Raw genomic sequence first — 27,410 nt, forward strand, 5'->3', positions numbered from 1 at the left:
CGGACTCTGCCGGTCAGGGGCAGGGCGTGTGACAAGCATCCCCAAGTGATCTTAAAGCAGGTCATCTGGAATGTTCTCTGGGAAACCCCACCTTTTACCAGTCCTTCCTCCTTGAGATCACGTGAATTACACGGACCTCCTTGTCCCCAGCATTTTTTCTAAACGTGAATCTTCATCTCCTCAGGTGCATAATCCGCTTAGCTCGCTTCCTCTCAGTAGGCCTGCCACCAAGGAAATCATCAGCATTCAAGGCATGATCAACATTAAAAAGAATTCAGATTCAGTCATCACTGGTGTTGTCAAAAAAAAAAAAAAAAAAAAAAGCTCAACAGCATGTTCACCTTACTCAGAGGTTTCCAACACATTTTATTTTGCAGACCACTGGTTTGTAGCCTTTGGGGACCAACATCTGTATAAATGCCTACAAAACGTCCCATCAGTGTCAGTTCCGGAGCGGCCCCTGGGGTCCCGCACACCCGCACGTATGGCTTGAGTTCCAGTCACGCCCGCGCAGCGGCCGCCCTCTGGCTCCTGGTGGAGGGCGCATCCGCGGTGAGGCCTCTTCCGGGGGCGTCCTCTCCCGAGGGCTGGTTTCCTTTGGCAAGAGGAGGGTCTGTTCTCACGGCTTTGGTGCCTGCAAGCAGGAGGCATTCAGAAACTCGCAGGGACGGGGGTGCTTTATTCTCTTAGGCAGACACTTGAGCCACCGGAGCACTCGTGTGCTTAATGACAGCGATCCCCTCCTTACTGTTTGGTGGGTTAAGACAGAAGGAAGCCTCTGTTTTTAAGTAACACAGAGAAACACCTTTTTGGATCGCCTATTTGTTCTAGAACTACAAAATTTAATTCAAGAAAATATAGGTCCCGTGAAAGACTTAAAAGTTTTATAAAACTAAAATCTAGTTTTCCCCGATAAATTGTACTTTTAGCCAAAACCCTCCCAACGCTTCTAAAATAATACTAAAGGGGGCATCTGATTATACAAGAGCATTAAAAAAAAAATTAAATATTTATTTGAATAACAAGTTTAAGTTCGAGCTGCGATGTTGGCAATGCAGATTTTTAACACAGATCACAAAAAGCGTGCACAAAAATGGACTGGCACCAAGGACAAAATAATGCTGAGAATTAGGCTAAATAACTGCTGATTTTAAGAAAACAAGAGGCCTGAATCACTATACAAAATATAAAATGTATTAAACACTACCATCCACAGAACAGTCTTTATTATGGATTATATTTAAAAATTATTTGTGTAGTTACTTATATATTGAATTGTAAATGAGTATTATACACGAACCCCCTTTCGGGGGGCAATTCCTTGTTGCACTATAGAACATCTAGTTACATCGCAAAAAGTATCCTTTTTTGCTGTCAATAAAAGAAAACAGTTAATGGTATTACTGCAAATATTAGGAAGGCTACAAAAAAAGAAATTAGATTTCTTTCTTGTCTTCAAAGTGCTTTCCATGCAGAGTTCAGCACTTGCCTCGTTCAACTGAATGCGCTATTGGGAAAATGTCCTGGGTCAAAGAGATGTTCTCGAATGAGGACACCGGGCTTTACAAAGGAAAGACTGGAAGGAATCACGCGACCCTCTCACTACCGGGCTACCGTTGTGTCACTTACCAATTCCATCTTTCCAGAATCCCATTCAAGACACTTTGAAAAAAGACCAGACCGGGAACGATAAATACACACAAAATGAAAAGACACCAACTGCTATCTGACCCCACGACTGGTAATGTCTGTGCTACGTGAAAGCACCTTTAAGAAGAGCCTATGCGGCAAGAGATAAGTGTCTAAAGATTCAAAATGAATCAACAGTATTGGATAACAATATAATTCTCAACTCAGAAGCTGCCTCAAGATTAGGTGCATCTTCAGTTAATGTAACAGGAAAAAAAGGCAATGGATTTTATTTTATTAATTGCATCCACTCACAAATCGACCTAAGGTCACCAGATGTGTAGACACAATGAGATTTTTGTTGTTGTTTATAGTCTTTAATTGAAATGATGAAAAAGGAAATAGATCTATTTAAAAACAAAACCAAATAGCTAGTTGGGTCTAGATTAAGAGGTGGCCCCCGGGGTGGGGTTCACGTTCTGAGTGGCCACCTGTGGTGCGACTTCGATGATCCGGGGCTTGTCTATGATTCTGGCTGTGCGGTTGCCCTTCTCTACGATCCCAATAATCCATGCTTGGTGACCTTCCCCGTATTTGGGAGACTTTATCTCTGCACAGAATCGAGCAGCTTGCTCTCTCGGTAAACAGATTAGGAGGCCTCCTGGCAAAGGGAAAAAAAGAAAATTATCGTCAGCTGGGATTCCTGGTGAGCAGTTTCTCTGCTACGGCCTTTCCACCTCGCTTCCGCCCAGATGGCCGTTCGGCCAACAACTCTTTTCTGTCTCTACAAGAGCTGCCCCTTCCAGTCAATTGAGAATCCCACACATTAAACTGCAGAGCAATTAGCGACTTCTTGGTAAGCTACTATGTTAAAAAGCACACAACAAATTTTATTTAAACAATGAAAATGAGCTAGGTGTGACTCATTTAACAGGAGTAAGGTGTCTAAGGCCTCAATAACATACGTGGGAGCTACTTTTTTCTTGCTTCACTGAAAGAAATACTTAAAACTGAAAGAGAACTTTTCCTTTTTGACTTATCTACGTGGATTCCTCATTTTATAAAAAGGGTTTTTTTATATACTTTTTTTTTAACTTAAAACTTAAGATCATGAAGAGGTGTAGGCCTCAGAGTATCTGGCTCTGTCCTCTTCAAAACAGAAAAAACATAAAATATGTTACAAAAACCTTCATCAAATACAGGTCAGTAGCTCAGACAGAAAATTTTATGTATTTGTAAGTGGAACTAACACAACCAGGAAAAAATATGTATCTGTACTTTTGCAAAAAAGTAAAAACTTCTCAATTTTGAATGAAGGAAACAAACGGAATTTGCCAGTAATATTAATTAATTCACTCAACACTTACTCCAGGCCCACCAGGTAGCATCAGTGGCCCACCGGGTGGCAGGCACCATTCTGGGCAGACATTGAACCAACAGCTCAGTTGTCCTCTTAGAATTTTTTTCTAGAAAGCGGATTTAAGTTTTTTGCTGTTTTTTTAAGGACAGGAAATTGAAGGGTCCTCTACAGAGGCTGTGGGAGGCCTACCAGCGAATTGCAAGCCCTCTTACACAGCGGACTTGGGGCAGGGCTTTGGGGTCCTTGCCTCTGGCCGCACCCCAGAATCCTCTGGGCTAATCAGGCTTCCTGGGGGTCAGGTCTAACCACTGGTATTTTTTTGTTTTTTAAGGTTTTTAAGTTTTTGTTTATTTATTTTGAGAAAGAGAGAGAGGAGCAAACAGAGGGAATTGGGGGCGGGGAGAGAGAGGGGGAGGGAGAGAGAGAGAGAGAGAGAGAGAGAGAGGGAGAGAGAGAGAGAGAGAGAATATCTCAAGCAGGCTCCACACTGTCAGTGCAGAGGCTGATGTGGGGCTCAAACCCATGAATTGTAAGATCACGACCTGAGCCAAAACCGAGTCAGATGCTTAACTGAACACCCCCGGGACCCGTACACATGGGTATTTTTAAACCCCCAGATGATCTGACCCTGTTGTCAGAGTAACTCCTGAGTTAGCAAGAAAATAGAAATAACAAAAGCCGAAAAAAGACAGAGGATATATGGGGATGAAACACAAGAGTCAAGTTAAGGGGCACTGTGGAGACACAATATACTATCTCATTCCCAAAACTGCAATTTTAGACTTTTTCTTCAAGGAAAAAACATAACCTGTTCACTGTCCCCTATAGGTATCACAGTTAATTCAAATGCTAAGTTTCCAATGAAAGCTGAGTAATGACTCCTTTTCCCCATATTCTCCCTTCCTTCCATCCTGTCACCAAACAGAAACACTGAAATTTAACACTGCTCTCTATCACACACAGAATGGCAGGGCACCCGTGGGGCCTGAGAACATTCGTGCTAAGAAGGCCAAGGTTATCTACCAGCACTGACCTCACGCAGTTTGGGGTCATGCTCAAGTACCTGGCTGCTTCCTTGTCAGAGAAATTTCCATTAGCCTCACTAGCTTAGTCCTCAGATCTGGGCCCAGGATCCTTGTACCTGATGTCTCCGGGCAGGTCCCATGCATGAGGCCGAACATGTTTCCACAGGCCTTGCTCACGGCAGCCATCTTGGCCAGGACGGGAAGGTTGTGAATCACAAAGGACACCTCATTCCTCTGCTGCTTGGCCAGGTTCTGCGCATGGCCCAAAATTCCAAAGCCCGTGATGTCAGTGGCAGCGTGGGCGTTGAACGTGTGCATGAGACCTGCAGCTAAGAGAGGACAGAGGACCCATTTATTACCTGGTGAAATAAATGAAGACTGAGGAGAAAAAAACCCACCTCATCTCAAAATTTTAAACAAACTTTGATCTCAAAATTCCTAATTCGTCAGGGCAATGACATACTGGGATAATGAAAAAGTAATTTGTCAAAAACATTTTTTAAAAAATGCTTGTTTATTTTTGACACATTATTATTAACTGAAGTTCATTCACCTTGGGGCTCACTCTTGATGTTGTAGTGGATGTGTTCACACATGTATGACATGTATCCATCATCAGTATCCCACAGAGTAGTTTCACTGCCCTAAAAATCCCGTGCTCCACCTGTTCATCCCACTCCTCCCCCCAGCTCCTGACAACCACTGCTCTTTTTACTGTCTCCATAGTTTTGCCTTTTCCAGAATGCTAGATTTGGAATCGTAAGAGTATCTGGTCTTTTCAGATGGTCTTCTCAGAAATATGCTTTTGAGTTTCCACCATGCCTTTTGTGGCTTGATAGCTCATTTCATATTTTAAAAATGTTTATTTATTTTGAGAGAGAGAGGGAACATGAGCAGAGGAGGAGCAGAGGAGAGAGAATCCCAAGCAGGCTCCACGCTGTCAACACAAAGCCTCATGCGGGGCTCGATCCCACAAACTGTGAGATCATGACCTGAGCCGGAATCAAGAGATGGATGCTCAACTGACTGAGTTGATTTTTATAAGAAGATCTGTGTCTAGGTTCACTTCCTGCCTGTAAATGTCCAGCCGTTCCAGTACGTTCTGTTGAAAAGATGATCCTTTCTCCACTGAATTGTCCCTTCTCCTTTGTCAAAGATCAAACGATATACGTGTGGGCCCATTTCTGGCCTCTGCCTTCTGTCCCACTGATGTCCTCGTCCACCATTACCGGCATCACACTGCGGTGGCCACTGTAATTACACCGTCTTGAAGCTGGGTGGTGTCAGTCCTCCAAATGCTCCCCTTCAGCACTGTGTCGGCTGTCCCCGGGGTCTTCTGCTCTTCCATCCAAACTCAGAATCGGTTTGTCAATATCCACAAAATAACTGGCTAGGATTACGAATGGGACTGCATTGCACTGAGTTCCATTCACACATCAAGTTGGGAAGGCCTGACACCTTGATGATACTGAGTCTTTCTATCTCTGTACCTGGAACACTTCTCCATTTCTTTGTATCTTCTTTGACTTCTGTCATCAGTTTTATAGTTTTCCTCATACACAGCGTGCACGTCCTTTGTTAGATTCATACTAAGTAGTTCATTTGGGGGGGGAGTAACCGAAAGTCTACTTTTTAAAAGTTAAATGCTTCTCATGAAATGAAATACACTCCATGTTTACAGGAGCACTCTGGAGTGAATGTGTTTTTTGGTACATTTTCTTTTTAGACAAAGATCTCTTTTACCTAAGCGCATTCGCAACAACAGAGGTGGAGAGAATTTCTAGTCCATCACGGTGGTTAAGCAACTAGACGTCCATTCTATTAACACGCCTGGGCAGGGCAGGGCAGCAGGTAGCCAATGACATTTAATATAAGCAAAGACGTGCAGTTTAGCAGCTCTTCCCAGTGCCATCTTGGATGAGCTTAGAGGACACAGTGAACCCCAGTCAGTAATCAGGGTTCCATTTTTACTGATCACCATTTTGTCCCTGCATAGGGAATTACTGTTGCGAATTTTACTATGGGAATTTTAATGAATCACAATGAACTCCTTCCTGTGCAGCCAACAAAACCCAGCTTCAACCACTACCACCTTTCTGCTGGGGTCTTACCTATTCCTGCCTACTCGTTGGGGGATATGGGTGGCGTGGGTAACTTTAAAGCAAACCCCAGTCATATTACCTCACCTGTAAACATTTCAGTATGTAATTCTAAAAGATTAAAAAAAAAGGGGGTGCCCTGGCTGGCTCAGTAGGTTACACATTTCTGACTCCCGATTTCTGCTCAAGTCACAATCTCAGTTTGTGGGATTAAGCCCTGCACTGGGCTCTGCGCTGATAGCGTGGAGCCTGCTTGGGATCCTCTCAGGCCTTGCTCTGCCCTTCGCCTACTCATGCTCCCTCTCTCCCTCCCAAAAAAATAAATGTTAACAATTTTTTAAAAACATAAATAAAAGGTTTTAAAAAATTTAACTACAATACCATTATCATTCCAACACAATACTGCACGTTAACAGATTTCTCCTAAACCTCTTAATTTTTTTTTTTTTATTGTTTTTTTCAACGTTTATTTATTTTTGGGACAGAGAGAGACAGAGCATGAACAGGGGAGGGGCAGAGAGAGAGGGAGACACAGAATCGGAAACAGGCTCCAGGCTCTGACGCGGGGCTCGAACTCACGGACCGCAAGATCGTGACCTGGCTGAAGTCGGACGCTTAACCGACTGCGCCACCCAGGCGCCCCAAACCTCTTAATTTTTAAGAGTTTCCTCTTCTTCTCCCCCATGCCATTTGTTTGTTGTGGAGACAGAGTCACTTTTTCTGTGGAAGTTCCTGCATTCTGGATCTGGCCGTCTTCCCTGATGATGACCGGTTCTACCAAACTGGCAGCCAGGTCCAAGGCATGATGAGATTCAAGTTCAGTTTCTCTGATGGGGGGGTGGGGGGCATTTATCACCTCCCCACGAACCTTTCACCTAATGGTTTTTAGCAGCCACTGATGTTTGTTGAGCTTCCTTAAATCAAGGGCGCAGCAAAAATGGCAAATGTGTGATTCATTCTTCCAGCATTTATTAGAAGTAACTCTTCTAAAGAATTTAAAAAACAATTAATTTGGATTTCCCCAAATACCACCCGTATAAGAAAGGTAAAATGTGTGACTGAATCCTTTATTTTCATAATGCATGGCTAGTGCTCTAGCAACTTCCAAAGGTGGACAAGAAGTTTCAACTCTCATTATGATTTCCTTGGTTTTCAGACGCTTGATATGCTTCAGCTGACTTCAGTCACTCTTCCTTTTGATATTCAAACTGCCCCCTTTCCAGTCTGACTGGTGGGGTCAGCTCTTCCAGTTCTGGTGCAGTGACAGGACCCCATTAGCTGTTGGGGGCTCCACTACTTTCAGGCACAGGAGGTCCCGAGCTTATCTTCTGCATTTCCTTTCCCAGAGTTGAAATCAGTCATTTCCCCAAGGAGTCCTGGCACTTTTTCATGGGAAATGTTAATTTTCAGATCACAATCTGGGCACTAGGAGTTCATTACTATTGGGTTATCACTGCTCCTAGGCCTTTTCAATTGGCTTGAAAATAAGTATTTTTAGGGGAAAAAAAACAACATCCTGAGTTCATACTGTTAATTCCAAAGTAAAGATTATAGTTTATTTTTAATATTTATTTTGAGAGAGAGAGAGAGAGAGAGAGAGAGAGAGAACACGAACTAGTGGGGGAGGGGCCGAGAAAGAGGGAGAGAGAATCCCAAGCAGGATCTGCGAGGTCAGCACAGAGCCTGACACGGGGCTCGAACTCACAAACTGTGAGATCATGACCTGAGCCAAATCAACTTGAACGCTTAACTGACTGAGCCACCAGGTGCCCCAAGATTACAGTTTATAACTCTGCTTCTTTGGTCTTATTTCTTTTTATTCTTAAAATTTGTTCCCAACTATACTTACTAATTTTATCATACTATACCAATATTTTCATCAACACAAACCCACTGAATACAATGACATATCTCTGTGGGTTTTTGTCCTGAGGCTGTACATTGAAAATACCAGGCTCAGAGTGATTTGAAATAATTCTTCCCCACGCAGTTTTGCGACTCCTTAACTTGATATATATTAGGCAATTTTTTTCAATGTTTTTAATGTTTGTTTATCTTTGAGAGAGAGACAGAGCGTGAGTGGGGGAGGGGCAGAGAGAGAGAGAGAGAGAGAGAGAGAGAGAGAGAGAGACACACACACACAGAATCCGAAGGAGGTTCCAGGCTCCGAGCTGTCAGCACAGAACCCGATGCGGGGCTCAAACCCACGAACCGTGAGATCATGACCTGAGCCGAAGCTGGACGCCCAACTGACTGAGCCACCCAGGCGCTCCTCTATCAGACAAGTCAAAAAAAGTGGTAACTTCCAAGAATAAAGACCTTTCAGTGCTTTTAGTGGCTGTACAGTATTCCATGGTAAGCACACAGACTACATCACTCAGTAACCTACTGATGGACATTTGGGTTGTTTCCTCCATTAGAAATTGCAAACGGGCTTCAACGAATAATAGCCTCGCACACACGTCATTCCATAGGTCACAGAGGCAAGACCACGGAGTCAAAATAAATGTACACGTAATTTTGCTAGATATGACCAAATGCTCCTCCATAAGCTTCTGCCATATTGTATTCCTCCCAACAATGTACAAAAAGTAAGGACTGGGAATCTTAAATGCTCAAATACAAGCAAACTGAAAAAGCATACAAATAAAAATCTGTAAAAATCACTTTCTTACTGTTTTATGACTTAATTTGAAGGACCAAAAAAGAAAAAAGAAAAAAGGAGAAAGACTCCTTAAACAGTTTGACACATGAACAGAGAAACACAAACGAAAAGTCTTGGTCGTAAGTGAGGAGAGCAACTGAGGACAAAGAATTAAATAATTACAATTTGACTTTGGAATAGAGCCAAAGAAATATTCCTGGAACACAGACAACTAACTATGGAAAAATTTGACCCCCCCCTCCACTCCCCGCAAATTCACGAGTGGGCAAAAGGTAAATTAATTATGTTATATTTCTGGTAGATCATCCAAGGCATTAAAAATTATGTGTTCTATGATGAGATAATGTGGGAAAAAAAGAATTTGGTAATGTTAAGTAAATAAAAACACATTCCAAATACAAGTAAAATGTATGACAACCACTAGTTGAAAACATGAACAATAAAACAACAGTAAACCACCAACCAATGATAGACAAAAAACCCTGCAAGAAAACATAAATATATTAACAGAAGCTGTCTTGGGTGGTGGGACCAGGGATGATGTTTCTTCTCTCCTTTTCTCATTTTCTAAAAACTTCTATAATGAGCATATCTTTTTTTTTATAGTAAAAAATACATATAAAATAAATGGAAAAATATATTACAGAAAAAATTTAAATGTGGCAGGTCATTATAAACCGTGGCGTACAAGCACCCTCAGAAGCTACGAGCACCATCTAGAAACGCCGAGGCAGCACTGACCTCTTACACGTATGGACCAGAAGCCCGGGCCGAGGAAGTTCTCTGCAGGAACCCGAATGCCCACTAGCAGCAGTCAGGGTAAGTCAGCGACAGAATGGACAATTGTACAGCGATGAAAATGAATTAAGTACAACTACATACACCAGGAATAACACTCAGGAGTGTTAAACGTGCACAAGACAGCAAGAAAAAGAGAACAGGTATGATTCAGTGAAGCAAAAAATTAAAAAAACCCAACTAACTGCTTAAAGATGCAAGTCTTTGTGATAAAAAGATTTTAAAATACATGAGGGGGTGCCTGGGTGGCTCAGTCAGTTGGACATGTGACCCTTGATTTTGATCATGATCCCAGGGTTGTGGGATTTAGCCCCGAGTCGGGCTCTGCACTGAGCATGAAGCCTGCTTAAGATTCTCTCTCCCTCTCTTGCTCTAAGATTAATAATAATAATAATAACAAAAGCAAAATACATGAGAATAAACATGGGACTCAGAGCAGGAGCTGCTCCTGCACAGGAATCTAGGAACAGAGTGTGGGAGGGACACCTTTGGGCTTCCAAGACCACGTTGTTTCTCGTACGAGACGGTGGGCACATGGGTGTTGTTCTCTTAAGCCCTGCACATATTTCATAGAATTCTTTTGCATCAACTGGACATCTCATAAAATTGTTTTTAATGTTTATTTTTGAGAGAAAGCCTGTGTGTGTGTGTGAGTGTGTGTGTGAGAGAGAGTGCGCACACACGCGCATGAACGAAGTAGGGGCAGAGATCAGAGGGACAGAGAGGATCTGAAGCAGGCTCTGGGCTGACAGCTAAGAGCCTGATGTGGGGCTCAAACTCACTAACTGCGAGATCATGAACTGAGCCAAAGTCAGATGCTCAACCCACTGAGCCACCCAGGTGCCCCAACATCTCATAAAAAATTGTAATTTAAGGAAGGGGAGAATGGCAAATGTTGGAAAAAAATAATGTGTTTTCACAGTTTTGTAAGTTAGATTATTTATTTATTTAAATGGTTATTTTTGAGAGAGAGAGAGAGGGAGGGGGGAGGGAGAGAGAGAGAGGGAGAGAGAGAGAGAGAGAATGAGCAGGGAAGGGGCAGAGAGAGGGAGGGGGACAGAGGATCCAAAGCGGACTGTGAGCTGTCAGCACAGAGCCCAATGCAGGGCTCAGACTCACGAACTGCGAGATAATGACCCGAGCCAAAGTTGGATGTTCAACCAACTGAGCCACCCAGACACCCCAAGTTTATCAATTTTTAAGACAGAGAGAAAGGGAGAGTGCGCCCATGGATGCGAGCTGGGGAGGGGCAGAGAGAGAATCCCAAGTGCAGGCTCCATTTCAGGAACCGTGAGATCATGACCTGGGCCGAAATCAAGAGTTGGACACTTAACTGGTTGAGCCACTCAGGCGCCCCATATTGTCACACTGTGAAGTGATTCAGAGTGTCGGAAAAGCTCTTTTAAGATCCCCTGGTCAGCCCTACCATTTCTTCTTTTTTCAATAACTGAAGAGTTCATTGGCTTAAGTACCATATCCGTTTGGTGCAGTCATTTGGGGGAAACTGAAGGATTGAGGAGAGAAGACAAAGAAAGTACGTTCAAATCTGTTTCTGACTGCTTGCTCAGGGAACTCGGAAGAACCGAATGAAGAGTGACTTTTGTAAGGAAACGGTTTTTGAATTTCATCTTCAAAGTTCCCGGACAGGACGCCCCACAACCCACATCCTTACAGCATGCAATTAATGAGGAGAAAGAACACCGATATTTCCAGAAAAAAACCGTATAAATTTCCTTCACTGCCTTACGTTGATGGAATTTGTGGTACTGGAGAAAGAGCAATTTTGGAGACAGACAGATTTGGGTTTGAGAACAGCATCTGCCTGTACTTACGTACTTCCTTTCGGCCAAAGGGGAGAAATAGGATCCAATTCACAGAATTATGAAAAGGAAAATATCCATGAAGTACCAAAAAGAAAGCTAGCAGGTGGCAAAGTTAGCTCATTCGATGTAACGAGTACCCACAGTGTGCCCCGCGTTCTTCTCCGCGCTGGGGACACCACGGCAAACAAAACAAACAAAACTCTCTGCCCTCTTGGAGCTGACGCTCTAAATGCTGGTTTGCTTCCAAATCATCTGCACAGATGCTTTTCTAGAAACAGTTCCTCTGGCACATCAGAGGTTAGGACTTCAAAGACTCACGAGAAGAGCTTCCTTCTTAATTATGCAATATGCCTGGTGTTTTCTATCTGCATATGAAAGGCAGGAAAAGGGGAGAATATGATGCTTCAACTCTATGAGAAGTAATTCCCTCAGCAAGCCTTGCTGCTTTCAGGAAGGAGAATTCTGCTTCTGGAACTTTCCTGGTTTATTTTATTAATTTTTTTTTTCTTTTTCTTTTTTTTTTTTTTTTTTTTTTTTTTTTTTTTTTTTTTACCATTTATTTATTTTTGAGAGACAAAGAGAGACAAGAGACAGAGCATGAGCACAAGGGGCAGAGAGAGAGAGAGACAGAGAGAGAGAGAGAGACAGACAGACAGACAGAATCCAAAGCAGGCTCCAGGCTCTGAGCTGTCAGCACAGAGCCCGACACGGGGCTCGAACTCACAAACCATGAGATCATGACCTGAGCCAAAGTCGGACACTTAACCAACTGAGCCACCCAGGTGCCCCTTTCCTATTTTATTTTAATCTGCTTTTAAAACTTAGTACCAAAACATTCACTCAATTACCATGCATAGAGACTGTGAAATAGCCTCAATTTCTTACTAAATTGTTCAGAAAGGAATAGACCATAATACTACAAGCATTACAAGCAGTAGTTTCAAATCCTAGGTCCCCACTGATTAGCTGTGTGACCCTGAATGAGTTGGTAGCTACCTTGTAAGGTTGTCCTAAAAATTAAACAGGAAAGTAGGTCAAGTTCCTGATATACAATAATTACTAAATAAATGGTAACCACTATTATTACATTTTATCAGTATTAGGAAGCTAGATGAGAAAAAAAATGTAGAGGAAAAAATTATGACATGTCTATTCCTTTATACACACAAATGTGGGAATCAACAATGAGAACACCTCGAAATAATAATACTTTTTTTTCTTTTTTTTTTTCTTTTTTTTTTTTTAGAGAGCGAGAGTGCAAGTGTGAGCAGGGGAAAGGGGCAGCGGGAGAGACAGAGACAATCTTAAGCAGGCTCCACGCTCGGTGTGGAGCCAGACACGGGGCTTGACCCCACGACCCCGGAATCATGACCTGAGCCACAGTCGAGTCAGACACTCAACAGTCGGAGCCGCTCAGGCGCCCCACTAAGCCAAATACTTTAGAAAGTATGCTATATAAATTTCACTTCCGTTTAATCGGGGCGCAGAGGAAGTCAATACTGCCCATAATCACAGAAATTTAGAACTAGAAGGAACAGAGAGAAAATAGAACTTCAACACTTCTCTGCGCCTGGCACTGCTGTCACTGTGGGGGGATCTAAGCAAGAGGGGGACAGAGGCGCTGGCAGGGCCACGGCGCCCCGGACCCCAGGCGCACAGAGGAAAGTGTGCTGGAGGAAAAGCTTTCGCGCCCTCACGCCCTCGTCCGATGCAATGTTTCGCCCAGTCCTCAGTCATCCGTTTTCTCGAATGCAAGTCACGTTTAAAATGCGTTTCTGTCAGGAACGCACAGAGTATCTGGATTCCTACTACTGACCTATGACCCCAAACCAGGGACACACAGACGGGCCTGCAGTACTGGCCGAGACCGTACGTGGCCCACAGAGCCTACACTGTCTCCCTTCTGGCCGATCCCGCCCCTTACCTGTTCTGTTGAGCCTGGCCATGTTCATCATTGCCTCCTGGTATGCCAACTCGACATCTTCTTGGGTGACCACCAGCTTGATCTTATTCCATTTTTCAGGCTAATGACGGGAACAGAGGTTAGGAGGAAAAGAGAGGGAAAAAATGTGATTAATCTTCTAACCACTGAAGAAAAGTGTATTTTTCCCTTTGTCACCTTCTGGCGGTTTCCCTGACCTAAATTTGTACACAAAGGTAAGTTTTCCAACTTGCTCTCGTGACTAGCGTTTCAGGGGCCCCTTCAGACAGAGAATCGTGCGATCTTTTCTGTTCTCGACCCCCAACTGCCGTGCGTGGCCCAGGCCTGCAGCGTGCCGGCCACGGAAAACCAGCAGGATGCGCCACGCACGCACACAGTCCCAGGTGCCCCTGCTTCTCCTCCCCACCTCCTCTAATAAGCTGATGGCTCGCATTTTCATACAACTACACTTTTACTGACTTCACCTAAACTCTGCATCAAGCCATCTGGGTGGACAAGAGACTACGAAAACAGCTTCGGGGCGCCTGGGTGGCTCAGTCAGTTCAGTGACCCACTCTGGGTTTTGGCTTAGGTCATGGTCTCACAGTTCTTGGGATCGAGCCGCATCAGGCTCTGCGTGGACAGCGTGGAGCCCGCTTGGGATTTTGTCTCCCTCTCTCTGCCCCTCCCCCCATTCATGCTCACGTGCTCACTCTCTCTCTCTCTCAAAAATAAACTTAAAAAAAAATAGAGAATTTGATTGCATGCACCCCAAGGACAGCGTTGGGTGACCACAGAGGAGATCACGAAGGTCAGGGGAAAAGAGGCTTCCTTTCTTCCACAGTCTGATTTCCAAAGAATCTAGCATCACGATGTGGGTTCATGACATACTACCATTACGCTCCGTTAGCGGCCATCATTCAGGCATTCGTTGTCTTTAATAATATCCAACGATCCACCACCCAACGCAGTAACTGAAGTCCATCCCTGCGATCCTCCCTTGGCCCACAGCTCCCTGTCCTCCCCCAGAGGTAACAACCTCATTCTCCTGCCACACAAAGTAGTGTTCTCATACACACAGGTGCCAGGACAATATACCCTTGGGTTGCTTCTGACCTTCGTGAAAGGGTATTAGGCTGCTACATGACCTTCACATCTTGCTTTTTTCAATTTTGCGCATTGAAAAAAGGACAGGTGGTGTCAGATTGGGGGTAGGGAGCAGGCTCCCAAACCCTTCGTCTTTCAGGCTCCTCTGCCTCACCTACTACCAGTAACCTTGTTGAATTACTCAGACCTGGGTGGTCCTATGGAAAGTCACTGTGGATTGCTGGCCTGTGATGGCTTTCCAATCCGATGTACAGGTGATCATACCTGATAGGAAACCTCCCCTCATCACAGGACGGAAGGGAAAAATAACTAAAGAATGTGGCTTAGAGATTTTCTGTACTCTGCTGTATTGAGCAAGATATACCTGGCTGATGAATAACATAAAATTATTATTCCTTTTCAACTATTTCTCAGGAATGGTAGTTCAGATGACAGTTGCAGAAACGAAAAGCATCAAGTTATGTGAGACTACGCCACAACTGGATTCATTTTTGAATTGTTATGGCAAGGAGAAAATCCTAAACGAAGTATGATTACAGCTCAGCGGAAAAGTGACTCGGAATAAATAACTTCATATTCTAGATGCTTCCTCCATGAGATAAATATTTATCAATATGTTGTGAGTTACTAATTATGACTCATTATAATTATAACTCATTATAACTATATTTAGTTATAACTAAATATAACTCATTTATATAAAATAAATAAAACAACCAGAAACCTCAAGACTAAAATAATTTGTCAGTAACTGTGCCCGTAGTTCTACCCCAAACACTACACTTTCTGTACACTCTCCTTTTGTTAGTGATGCTTAAGACACAAAAGATAAAGCATTTAATACGCGTAACTCTGTCTTTAACATAGGACGACGGACAGTTCCTAGAACTTCTGTAAGGATGTGGCTGATAAAACACTTCCCGGCAGTGCGACTATTTCGAGAAGACAGAATGAAGACGTGTGGCAGATCTGCGATGTGTGCAAACACGTGCAAGGGGACGGGCTTACTTCCGGACGAGACGTGGTGCTCACTCTGGACCAGACACACCTTCTCGAGAAGCGAACTCCGGTGCCAGACCCGGGAGACGCGCAACCGATCGGATGTGCGAGGTGAGCGCCCTGGTCTCCAAACCAGCCGCCCCAACAAAAACTACCACGGCCCCACACATGTGCTGCTACCCCGCCCCCCGCCCACGATGGCAAGCAGCGGTTCACTCACGATATCCAGCCACTGGTGCACGGCCACGGCCACCTGCGTCCCCAGGGGCTTCGTCAGCACAAGCACGTCCCCCGGTACTGCGTTATCTGGCCTGGAGAAGAGAACAAGGCGGGTTCCAGTCAGGGGCACAGAAGAGACAGACGCACTATCAGCAGAACAGGAGCAAGAAGAGGCTGGTGAAAACTATCTGTGCTTACTTAAATTTAAGCCAAACACCATCAGCGGAGTAGAACCTTCCAACTTAGCGCTGAGGCTGCCGCTGGACCAGAAGCAATGACAGAACTGAGGAGCGTGCAATCACCCACAGGTCCCCCCCGCCCCCGAGAAGCGTCTGAAGAAGCAAATCACTTAACCTTCAGCCCCGCTTGTGTGCGATTCTCAGTACAGGCCCACCGTGGTTCTGGGACAACCAGACTTCTGATACCAGGGCTGTTTTTCACAAGCACTTACGAGGTAGAGACGCAGTGGGATGTGGCTCAAATCTGCCAGTCTAACGTTTAGGCGACTTCAGCAAAGTTCTCAAACTCAGACTGTTCAACAGTAAGTTTCCTACCCGGCCCCAGACAGAATCCTTGGTTGTTCCTGGTCTGTTTTTGTTTTTTTTTTAAATGTATAGACTTCTCTCTAAGTTTATCTAGAGAGTGAGAGCATACACACACACACACACACACACACACACACACACACACACACACACACACGTGAGAGATCGGGGGAGGGGCGGAGAGAGAGACCCCAGCAGGCTCTGTGCTGTCAGCATGGAACCCGATGCAGGGCTTAAACTCACAAACCGTGAGATCATGACCTGAGCTGAAATCAAGAGCCTGACACATAACTGACTGAGCCACCCCAGCGTCCCTGGCGGTTCCCTCTCAAAGAGGGAAGGCAAACACTGACAACATGAGGACCGATCCCCAAGCCACACTCCTATTATGCTGCATCATCACTACAGGAGGCACCTGTGTCTTCCTGGCCACCCAGCTGCTCTATCCTCCAATGGCAGATGACGCACTCCCTCACCCACGTCAATTACAACGCCCGGGGCACAGACTTCAAGTCAACAAATAACTCCCCGACTCATCCTATGTCTCTATCCGCTGTTAGGTTTGAAAAATGTTAACTCTATTAACAGTTTACAAGAAACTCATTTTCCAAAAACTAGACCTTAAGACATAAAAGTCTTCAGCTCTGACTCAACCACACCTTAATGCTTATATGGTCTTGCACATCACAGGTTATGTGTAACCCATAAAAATTACTATCAACAAGTTACATGCAATAAAACTGACGGGTTATTTTTAAGTTTACGGGCACTATCTTACGAAATATAATCATGTGTATACGCTCATTCCTATTTTACAAGCTAAACGTACATACTGTTGACCAAAAAAAACCCACCGAAGCTTGTTTTATTATTTTTCCTTTCTAATTGTTGCAACTGCTAAGTGCTTTTTCTACCAAAAAGCTGAAATGTGTGAGGCAGACAGACTTTCAGGGTCTTCTGTCCTCTCTGTGTGGCAAGTTTGAGAACCGCCCACATAAAAGAGAGGAAAACAAAACTCTGATGTAAGTAAAAGGCTAGACCCCTCGCACGAAAGCTGTCAGATAATGTGTCTAAAAGGAGCTCCAAACAATCAAAAACCGGGCAAAAGACACGAATATATGAAAAACACGCTCAACTTTACTCACGAAGAAGTAAGGTTTAGGCCACCAAACTGACTGGCAAAGAACAAGAGGTCTGTTACCAACACGTGGCCTTCCCATTCGCTGCTGCCAGAGCCTCTCTGAAGGGCAGCCTGGAGACACCCAGTGCAGATAGTCCGCACGCACACTGGACCCAGCAATTCTACTATGAAGTGTTTCTTACCGAGAGCCACACTCACGCAAAATGATCGGTGTGTAAGGGTACGCACCGACCGAAGTACTATTTACAATGTCAAAATAATTGAAAATAATCTAAATGTCCACAGTAAATTGGTTAAAAATTGGAAAAAGTGGTTGCCCAGTCCAGGAAGGGAAACTGGTGACAAGGAATGGGGGAGGGACTCTGCATTGTAGACCTTTCTGGATCTTTTGAATTCTGAACCGTGCAGACACGGTGCCTCATAGTATTTACTCATAAAAAAGGGTAAACGAATGGAGTTTCGAATCCTTCAGAAAATGGGACACGGTGGCTTTTCTTAACAAGACGTCAAACGTGAAAAGTTAACAACTTGTATCAAGAGAGACTCGTTCAAAAAGAGAGAGAAAGAGGGGCGCCTGGGTGGCTCAGTCGGTTAAGTGTCCGACTTTGGCCCAGGTCATGATCTCGTGGTTCGTGAGTTGGAACCCCATGTTGGGCTCTGTGCTGACAGCTCGGAGCCTGGAGCCTGTTTCAGATTCTGTGTCTCCCTCTCTCTCTGACCCTCCCCCGTTCATGCTCTGTCCCTCTCTGTCTCAAAAATAAATAAACATTAAGAAAAAAAATTTTTTTAAAAGAGAGAGAAAGAGAGAAGGGGAGAGAATCTTTCCCAAGATCCAGAAAAGGCCAGAAAACACAGGAAAAGATGCTCGCATTATTAGCTACCGAGGAAATGCCCATTTCACTTAGGGCTGTGTCACCTCCCACCCGCTAGGACGGTTGCCATCAAACATGCAGACAAGAACCAGGACTGGTGAGGACATGGATGTTCTCCCATGCTGCTGCTTTGGATGTAAAACGGTGCCACTGTTGGGAAAGCCATGTGGCGGTTGCCCAGGATACACAGTTACCACAGGACCCAGTAGTTCTTAGGTATATACCCGTGGGACAGGGAATGTACGTCCACACAAAAGTTCACAGCAACATCATTCGTTAACACATCCATCAACTGTGAACACACCAATGTCTAACATGGGCAAATTCACAAAACAGAAAGCACATTACTGGTTTCCAGGACGGGGGGGTGGGAGGGAACTGACAGTGACCACTAATAGATACAGGATTTCTTTTGGGGGCGATCAAAACGTTCTGGTATTGGACAGCAGTGATGGACGCACAACCTTGTGAATGTGAAAAACCAATGAAGTGCATACTTTAAAAAAGTTTAATTTTACGTGGTATGAAATTTTGTTAAATAAATTGTACCTTAATGAATAAAATCTAGGGGGTGCCTGGCTGGCTCAGTCACAAGAGTGAGTGACTCTTGATCTCGGGGTCGCAAGTTAGAGCCCCAGGTCGGGTGCAGAGATTACTTAAACAAATACGTATTTTAAAAAATCCAGAATTTTTAATAAACAGGAATAAGGCACTGATGCATGCTACAAAATGATGAACCCTAAAACCATCATGCTAATATTATGTGAAGTCACAGAAGGCAGAAGGGGAGCAGGGGGAATGTGACGGACATTGAAGGAGGGCGGGTTTCCAGCTGGGGTGACGGAACGTTCTAGATCAACTCTGGTGACGGATGCGTACCTCTGTGAACGTACCGAAGATCACTGCTTTGTGTACTCTAAATGTGTGGATTGTATGTGATGTGAACGAGCATCTCAACAAATCTTTGCCAAAAAATGAAAAAGGGGGAAGCAGGTCAGGAGACACGAAACAGAAATCAACTTACATGATAAATTCGTTGGGCTGGCAGACGGTGGTAGCCACTCCTCCCAAAACGATCCAGGGGTTTAACACCGTCTGGCCACCCGTCACAGACGTCCCTGCCTCCTCGGCTGCGTCTTTAAAACCCTGTATAATTAGGGGCATCACTTTATCCCTTTCCTACGGTTTAAAAGAACACAAATGAAAAGTCACATAATTCAGTTCAAAACGCAGGAAAGAGAATCCACCCTTATAGTTTTAACAAAAGACTGTAGGGGCACCTGCGTGGCTCAGTTAAGTGCCCGACTTCGGCTCAGGTCATGATTTCGTAGTTCCCAAGTGTGAGCTCCGCGTCAGGCTCTGTGCTGACAGCTCAGAGCGTGGAGCCTGTTCAGATTCTGTGTCTCCCTCTCTCTCTCTGCCCCTCCCCCGCTGCGCTCAGTCTGTCTCTCTCTCTCTCAAAAATAAATAAAAACATTAAAAAAAAATTTTTTACATAATAAAAGATTGTAAAGCCCTGAAGGAAGTCCTGGAAGCTTACAGATGGGGCAGGGAATAACAGAAAGAAATACGGAACAGTTGACATTGTAACCATTTTATCAGAAGTTAGAAGTTGTTCTAGGTTACAATGTGAACGAAGCCCAGATAACAGAGAATTAAAAACTAGAATATGACTGGATACACAGGTCTGCCCTAAATCTGAGCCAGCAACTTACATGGTTCCCAAGAATTCCAAGACTAGCTTAAAAAAAAAAAAATTCAATTAATTTTTAAAAAAAGGAAAAAAAAAAAAAGAACTCTAGAGCTAGCTTAATACGCATCCACATGCCCTTCTCCAGAGCCTGTTAAAGTTATGACCCAAGCGCATGTTGTGGGGGCTTTACTGCAAATAGGCAGGGCAAGACTTCTTTTGGGGAACAAAAATGATCTAAATGGAAATCCTCTCTGTGTCAACCAGCAGGCACTGGCAGCAAGGCCACAGACGCTGCCGAGTGAGCCATAAACACACATGACACCCGTCTCTTCACCATCCACATCAGCGACCCGAGCAGCAAGTAGAGGAAGGCGGCCAGCCTCCGTGCCACAAGCCGGGGGTCTGCAGGGCGGGCCCGGTCCACACGCCTGGCACGGAGGTGCTATTACTGTGGCCTAGACTTTATCAAACAAACATGACTGTCTTGGCTTCAGTCTACCTGGAAGAGAGAACGGGAAGCAGGTGGTGGAAACGAAAAGAAGAATAGGCCAGACTCTCTATTTTAATTCACGGACAGCTGCCAAAAACTAAACAGGGAGCCCGACAAGAGTAGGAAAGCTGCACTGCCTGGCCGCCTCGCTTTACAGACGAGGGACGCAGGGCGACCCGGTCAAGTGACGCCCCTGAGACAACAACACTACTTACCCTGTCCGTCATCTTATTACTGATTCCAAGGAGCATCAGCATATTGTCACACTCCGTGACCCCCATCGCGTAGAGGTCGCTGAGGACATTGGCACATGCTATCCTGCCCTGGAAGAGAGGGGAGGCATGAGCAAGGACAAGTAGGGGACTTTCCGTGTGTGCCTACAGGGCACGTCCCAGAACTCGGGGACTTTCCAGGGATGTGGTCCCCGTTTTCTGTGTCCTGCATTCAGTCACAGAACCACTAGGTCGTTCCTTCAGTCTTTCTCAGACATTCCTGCAGCAGTAATTTCCATGTTCTTTCCCGTTCTAAGATATTGGGAGAAATCTGCAATTTACGTAGATGGGGAATGGGGGTTGGGGGCACACGCTGGGGTGAGCGAGGCTGGAGCGGATGGTTCTGGGAGGAGAACTATAGAAGGAGAAAGTCTGAAAACAACAGTCCTAAAGCAATCTTGGAAACGGCCATGTATCCTAAACAGACGCTAAAAATATGTTGACTTTACTGGTTACAGAGAAGACGGTTTTTTATAATACAGGGAGGGAGAAATTTTGGTAGCTTCTTTTCAAGGCTCTAGAAGATAAACAGGAAAAACATCTTGGTTGAGAAATCAAAAAATAGAAGAGACAAAAAAAACCCAAAAAACAAAACAAAAAAAAACCATCCAAGCTCGAAGTCAGATTGTTTTCTAAAGAAAATAAAAAGTGTTTCCAGTGAGCTATATTATTTAATAGGGGACTTCAAAATGATTCAAAAGAAATGTGATAAGATTTTGTTCTTTTATCACCACTGGAGATTTATTAAAGAGAAGTTGTCGGGGCGCCTGGCTGGCTCAGTCAGTAGAGCCTGCAACTCTTGATCTCAAAATTTTGAGTTTGATCCCCATGTTGGGTGTAGAGATGACTTAGAAATAAAACTAAAAATAAAATAAAATAACATAAATGTTAAGTTGTCACTTCTAGACAGTGAAAGAGAAAAATAACAAATTTTTCTTCTGATATAAGGACAATCAAACCCCCAAGGATTATTTCCAGCAGCTGGTTCATGGCTTGTTGAGGTTTCCTTACAACTTCCTGGCCGATCAGCAGTGAGCTTAGAAGCAGCACTAGCAAGGGCCACAGGTGTTTTGCACCTTGGGGGTGTAGTGCTGCAGCAATTTTCTGTCCCTTCTGTCCTGGGCTCTCTCACGTGCTTTTAAGACATGCTGGATAAAGGATGGATTCCGATTCTAGCACCTCTGCCTCTGGTGGCGCCTGGGGTGTGGTGCAGGTCAGGCTCAGGATTACTGCTCGAGAGAAGAGACATGCAGAGGCCAGACCAGGTTTCTAGTAAATTGTATGCATGTCGCTGGCACCTGAGAGGTGATCTTCCTCCTCCCCGCACTTAGCTGTCTCATGGCCTAGGTCCCTATGTGTGAGGCTTGATCCCAGTGCCCATGGCACACAGGGAGGACCATTTCCTAACAATGGGACGTTCCCAGTCGCTTCGTCGGCTCCTTGTCTGGTAGGGTAGGGGTTAAGGTTGGTTAGACCAAGGGGTTGCTGGCGTAACCATGCACAGAACAAATGGAAAATATATCTAGGCAGGCCACGATCAGCAGCTAGAAACTTCAACGCAGCAGTTCGGACATGTATTCTACACAGTGGCAGCTAACACACCGAGGTGGACGGTGACCAGAATCAGAATGAAGGGTCAAGAGGCTTAACTGTGGTGAGATGCTAAGCTGTTTACTTCCGGAAGGAAACATCTAGGATCAGTCCCGCTACAGAGTATGGTTAACACATCTAAGCCTGAAACACAGGAGTGTGGAGTTGACAACGGTCAGAGAGAGAAAGAAAGAAGGAAACCACAAACATGTCAGTCAACACACATGCTGAGACAACAGGTGTTCGTGCAGACGTGCATCAGGTCCAAGAGCAGCAGAGGGCTCACCGCGTCTGCTGTGACTGCCTTCCGCAAGGTACCAAGTGTGAGCAGGGCACAGATCCACTGGCTCCACGTGCAGAGGTCAGGGCAGGGCGGGACGAGAACAAGTTGGGTGTGACAAAAACAAAATCCCCAGCCACAGCCCCAAACCCGACCAGCAAGCAGTCCCAGATGTAAAAACGCACCAGGGTCAAACTCACCATCATGTAAGGGTCATCGACGATAGGATAAATGTAATCCGTGGTCTGAACCAAAGAAAGACCGCCGTGCCTCAAAGGAATGACACAAGTATCCATTCCAATGCCTGCAAAGATGAAAGTTACCATCACCCAAAAGTCAAACGGAAAAGCCGCTTCATTTCCTACCACTGGTGTTGTGAAGACGAACAGTCGTGTGCACGACACTTAAGGAACACTGCACCCTGCCAATAAAGCAGCATGTTTCCTATCAAGTAGCATTAACTGAAATAAACGTGAAACATAACTAGCTTAAGGTAGAAAGTGAGAATAAAATTCGCTAGTCATGAAGACTCAACTTCTACACGGTACAATTTTTAGACTTTAACGATGCTTCAAATGGAAATTTCCCCTTCATATTACTGTATCATGTGACTGGCACCACAGAGAATTTCCTTAAAGATGAGAAAGCGTAAGTACAACTTGGGTTGTCTTATCTATAGGTGCTTTCTGAACCGATCTTCAGGCAATTATTCTATTTTCCCCAACAGAAAATCTGTAAAATCTTTTACACACGTAAAAAAAAAAGTTATGGGGCACCTGGGTGGCTGGGTCGGTTGAGCATCCAACTTTGGCTCAGGTCATGATTTCGTGGTTCGTGAGTTCGAGCCCCACATCAGGCCCGCTGCTGTCAACTTGTCACTGGAACAGGTATTCATATTCATTGCTTCCAGTCAAGCAAGTACATGCTCTGTGGTACCCAGGTGATCTGTTACGTAGGTTCCCGGAAGCATTTTTTAAGAGGAAACTTTAACATTTCATGTTATTCCTCTTGTGGAAAACTTGTAAATGTCACCTTTACTAACTTACATTATGAACAGGGAAAAATACTTCGCTAAACAGGCCTGTAGGAAACATTTCAATTCATTAAGAATTGTTTCTAGGGGCTCTTTCCCGGTCTCTCACAAAAAAAAAAAAAAAAATTGTATCTAAATGTTTAGAAAGATAACATGGACAATTGATGATCTAATTAGAAATGATTCCCTTTTACTCAAATCAGTTTAGAAATGATGAAGACTGGGCTGCCGTAGGCTACCTTTCTTTGAAAATCACCTGTAATGCAGGTGTTCTCAAATTCAGACTGGCCTTCCCACCAAGTAAGCCGAATACCGAGTGCTTTCCTATGCGTCTCTCCAAAGGATGCCCTCCAGACCTCTTGGGATTATTTCAACTTTGTGGCGAACAGCCGAAGGCAGAGAAAGAGTCAGGATGAAACAGCAAAGGACACAAGCGCACAGCAGGCACCCTCGCAATTCAGAATTCCAAATCAGAATTCCAAACGGAAGGAGAACAAGTCCTGTCTGTATCAGGCTGAAGTGAACACACCAGTACCTTTCATGTTTTGCTTGAGCAACACTGCTGAGGCACAGCTAACCCAGATCCACAACGGCAAAATACCCAACAGAGGCCGACTCATAGGGCACCTTACTGCCCCTGGCCTTGACCCCTTATTACGAATGCAAAAACAAAATCAGGTTTAATAAAAAGTCACAGGCTCATCGAAGGCGGGCGGATTTTCTGCGAAGCAGTGTCTGGACGGCAAGTCTCACAGATCTGTGACAATGGAGCAGGCTGCCCAGGTAGTGAGCGATCCCCAGCGGGAGGTCAGACCGGGCAGGGAAATGCACGGAAATTCATCCCCGGCAATTTCACCCGAGGGCGGCTGTTGAGCAGGTAAGTGCCAAGGTGAAGAACCACAATTTAACTCATACTGAGTCTCCCTACATTGGTAATGCCAACAACAGGTTATTCTGAGAATGTTACTATTTGCTTTAGAAAAGAGCGAAACACTGTTTTCTTCGGGGTTTTCATGTAAACTACAGGACTCCTGAAATAGACTGAATGCCGTTGCTGAATGTTAGCTTTCAATGTTTCTAATCTGGTTAATCCTAAATTTGAATTAAATAAATTTGAGGGGCGCCTGGGTGGCTCATTCGGTTGAGCATCATCTGACTCTGGCTCAGGTCATGGTCTGGTGGTTTGTGGGTTCGAGCCCGTGTCCTGCTCCCGTGCTGACAGCTAAGAGCCTGGAGCCTGCTTCGGATTCTGTCTCTCCCTCTCTCTCTCTGCTCCTCCCCTGCTCACGCTCTGTCTTTCTCACTCTCAAAAGTATATAAACATTAAAAAAAATAAATAAATTAGAATCGTGAAGAACTTAATTTCTACTTATATGCCGCATCAGAGCATTCTGAGTGGTGACTCTTGAGCCTGTGTACCAAAAAACCCAACATTTCATTAGTAACGTTTCAGATCAACTATATTTACGTGATGTTTTTTATATACAATGCATTAGGTTAAATCAAATATGTTAGAATTAATTTCTTCTGACGCTCTCTGTTTTAAAGATTCAGAAATTTGAAATTATACATGTGGCTCACATCACATTTCTTTTGGACAGCACCAGTCCGGTCCGTGGTGATTGGGGGAGAGAGGGACGGTCCAGGGAGAGGGCAAGCGGTAACAGAGGAAATTGCCACAGAGTGGAGGAAGCCTCAAATACCAGAATGAGCGGTGCAGATTTAATTAGCAGTGGATGCTGGAGAATTCTAAGCTCTCAGCAAGACTGAAGCCGTCAAGAAAAAATAACCCAATGATCACACCATCACCACCAGTGATGGTGATCAATACTCGATAGCTCGTAAGTACCAGGCAAGAAGCACTGATTTCAACATTTCTTTAGTTAGAATACATCTAAATAAACATGTGTACATTTAACAACTGTTACATCTTAGAACCCGGGAGGTAGGACACTCTAGCTTGGAAACAGATAGGGGTGCCTGGGTGGCTCAGTTGGATAAGCTACCAACTTCGGCTCAGGCATGATCTCACAGTCTGTGAGTTTGAGCCCACATCGGGCTCTGTGCTGACAGATTGGAGCCTGGAGCCTGCTTCGGATTCTGTGTCTCCCTCTCCCTCACTCTTGCTCGTGCTCTCTCTCTCCTTCTCAAAAATAAACAAAACATTAACAAAAATTTAGAAACAGATACACACGGTACGTATACACACACAAATAATTTCTAGTACTTCCAACAATTACAAACAGTTCATCTTACCGACTGGGAAACTGTCACTCAGAAGGGTAAGACGGTGCACAGATTACCATTAGTGACAAGTAAGTGACTGTTGTCAGGATACGAATCTACATCCAATTCCAAAGCAAAGTTGTTGCTATCTGGATATACCACTTCTGTACAAGGTTCTAACACTATGCTTTCTTCAGCGTCCCTTTGTTTGCAACCTGGGGTCCGTGTACCCCTAGAGAACACCGTGAACGCTACATTTTGTGGGTGTGCATTTTTCTGGGAAAGGGTCACGGCTTCCAATGACTTCTCAAGAGCCCTGTGTGACTAGACTCCTTTGCTACCGTGTTCTGGTAACAGATTTTTCTACCTCTCCCCTTGCTGCTGACATCTGTCCCCGATGCCACTGCTAGGTTGCAGCTGGTGCAGCCCCTCTCCTCACTTCAAACACGCCAGTCTCAGAGACCCGAGGGCAAACAGTACGGTGGGCGGAGGAATCAGAGGACACGGACTCCCGGTCCTGACCCTCACCGAGTGACACGGAATGACTTACTCGACCCTCCCCGGCATCACGGGGCTGAGGGAAGGAGCGAATGATGTGACCCATTTTCAAAATGCTTCACCGCGCACGGCATGCTCAGCGAGGTCCGCAGGGAAGTCAGAAAGAGGCATTACTACTTTACACGTAAGGTTTTTATTGCATCTCTTTTCGCCCATTTGGCAGCGTCTTTCTCTCGACCACGTTATCTGACAGCTTTCTCGGTATATTCTTATTGCCTGACAAGTATGCCGACAGCCGATCCAGCTCACTCCCGTGGTATTTCTCCCGGCTTCCACACCAGCTAGACGACAGTGGTTTTCGCACTGAACTCCTTCCTGGGAGCCAGCCCCGCGGCCCCTAGAGTGTGGGGTGTGAGTTTTCCTGTCTCCCCACCAAAGCAGCTCGGCTTTGATATATTCTTTGGGGAAGAAAGGAGGATCTCGGGTTGGAGGACAGAACTACACAATAAGCAACGGGTGAAAGTAAACGAAATGAAAACCTTCTGTAAGAAAGCTGATCAAGTCGAATACCACGACTACCAAGCACCCAAACTCCTGGAGTACATGCCAAACGCTCAAAAGGCAAAGCGATCACGGTGTTTCGCCACGTCCTTAGCGCACCACATGATAAAAGCTAACAATTTCCAACAGCCTAGAATTTCTTTCTGAGCTCTGTGTTTGGGAAGAGGCAAACCACTAAAAAAGGAATTTAGTAAAGAAGGAAAACCACGCTCTCGATGCCAGATGACGTCCCAGGGTCAAGCACAGCTTCAGTCTTCTCCCTCCTCCCCACAGGAGCTCGGCAAACAGTGCATATTGCAAAGGAACCCCAATTCCTCCCCAACCCAGTCACTGCCCCCAAAGCACCGCACGATGATGCACAGACACACCTTTCTTTCCTAAGGCAGAGAAGAGAACGCAGGCATTTTAAGGAAAGTTTTAGGACAGAGGCATAAAGGAGTTTCTGCTTAACCCTCAGCTAACTACAAAATTCGATTTAGCAAGAAACACTTTCACTGTAACAGAATTGTCTCCATTGCATACTTAATAGCTTAAAAAAATGGCTACAGCACATTCCTTGATGCT

General features: G+C 44.8%; 1 protein-coding gene across 6 annotated transcripts in view; it reads right to left on the reverse strand.

Moving 5' to 3' along the window:
* Nucleotides 1-331: 331 nt before the first annotated feature.
* The window catches only part of SEPHS1 (selenophosphate synthetase 1), a 30,567-nt gene continuing 3,488 nt past the window's right edge, over nucleotides 332-27,410 (reverse strand). For 4 of the 6 annotated variants that reach the window (XM_030321267.1, XM_030321268.1, XM_030321266.1 and 1 more), the window contains exons 3-9: nucleotides 22,729-22,832; nucleotides 20,602-20,709; nucleotides 19,228-19,382; nucleotides 15,647-15,737; nucleotides 13,324-13,423; nucleotides 4,131-4,343; nucleotides 332-2,290 (exon numbers count right to left, since the gene is read on the reverse strand). In XM_030321267.1, the coding sequence (XP_030177127.1) occupies nucleotides 2,076-2,290; nucleotides 4,131-4,343; nucleotides 13,324-13,423; nucleotides 15,647-15,737; nucleotides 19,228-19,382; nucleotides 20,602-20,709; nucleotides 22,729-22,832 (986 nt within the window). In that variant the 3' untranslated portion in view covers nucleotides 332-2,075. The remainder of the gene's footprint in view (nucleotides 2,291-4,130; nucleotides 4,344-13,323; nucleotides 13,424-15,646; nucleotides 15,738-19,227; nucleotides 19,383-20,601; nucleotides 20,710-22,728; nucleotides 22,833-27,410) is intronic. The other 2 variants (XM_030321269.2, XM_030321270.2) reach the window with 2 other exon arrangements.

The sequence above is a fragment of the Lynx canadensis genome, chromosome B4 (assembly GCF_007474595.2).
Source record: "Lynx canadensis isolate LIC74 chromosome B4, mLynCan4.pri.v2, whole genome shotgun sequence".
NCBI classification, from domain to species: domain Eukaryota; kingdom Metazoa; phylum Chordata; class Mammalia; order Carnivora; family Felidae; genus Lynx; species Lynx canadensis.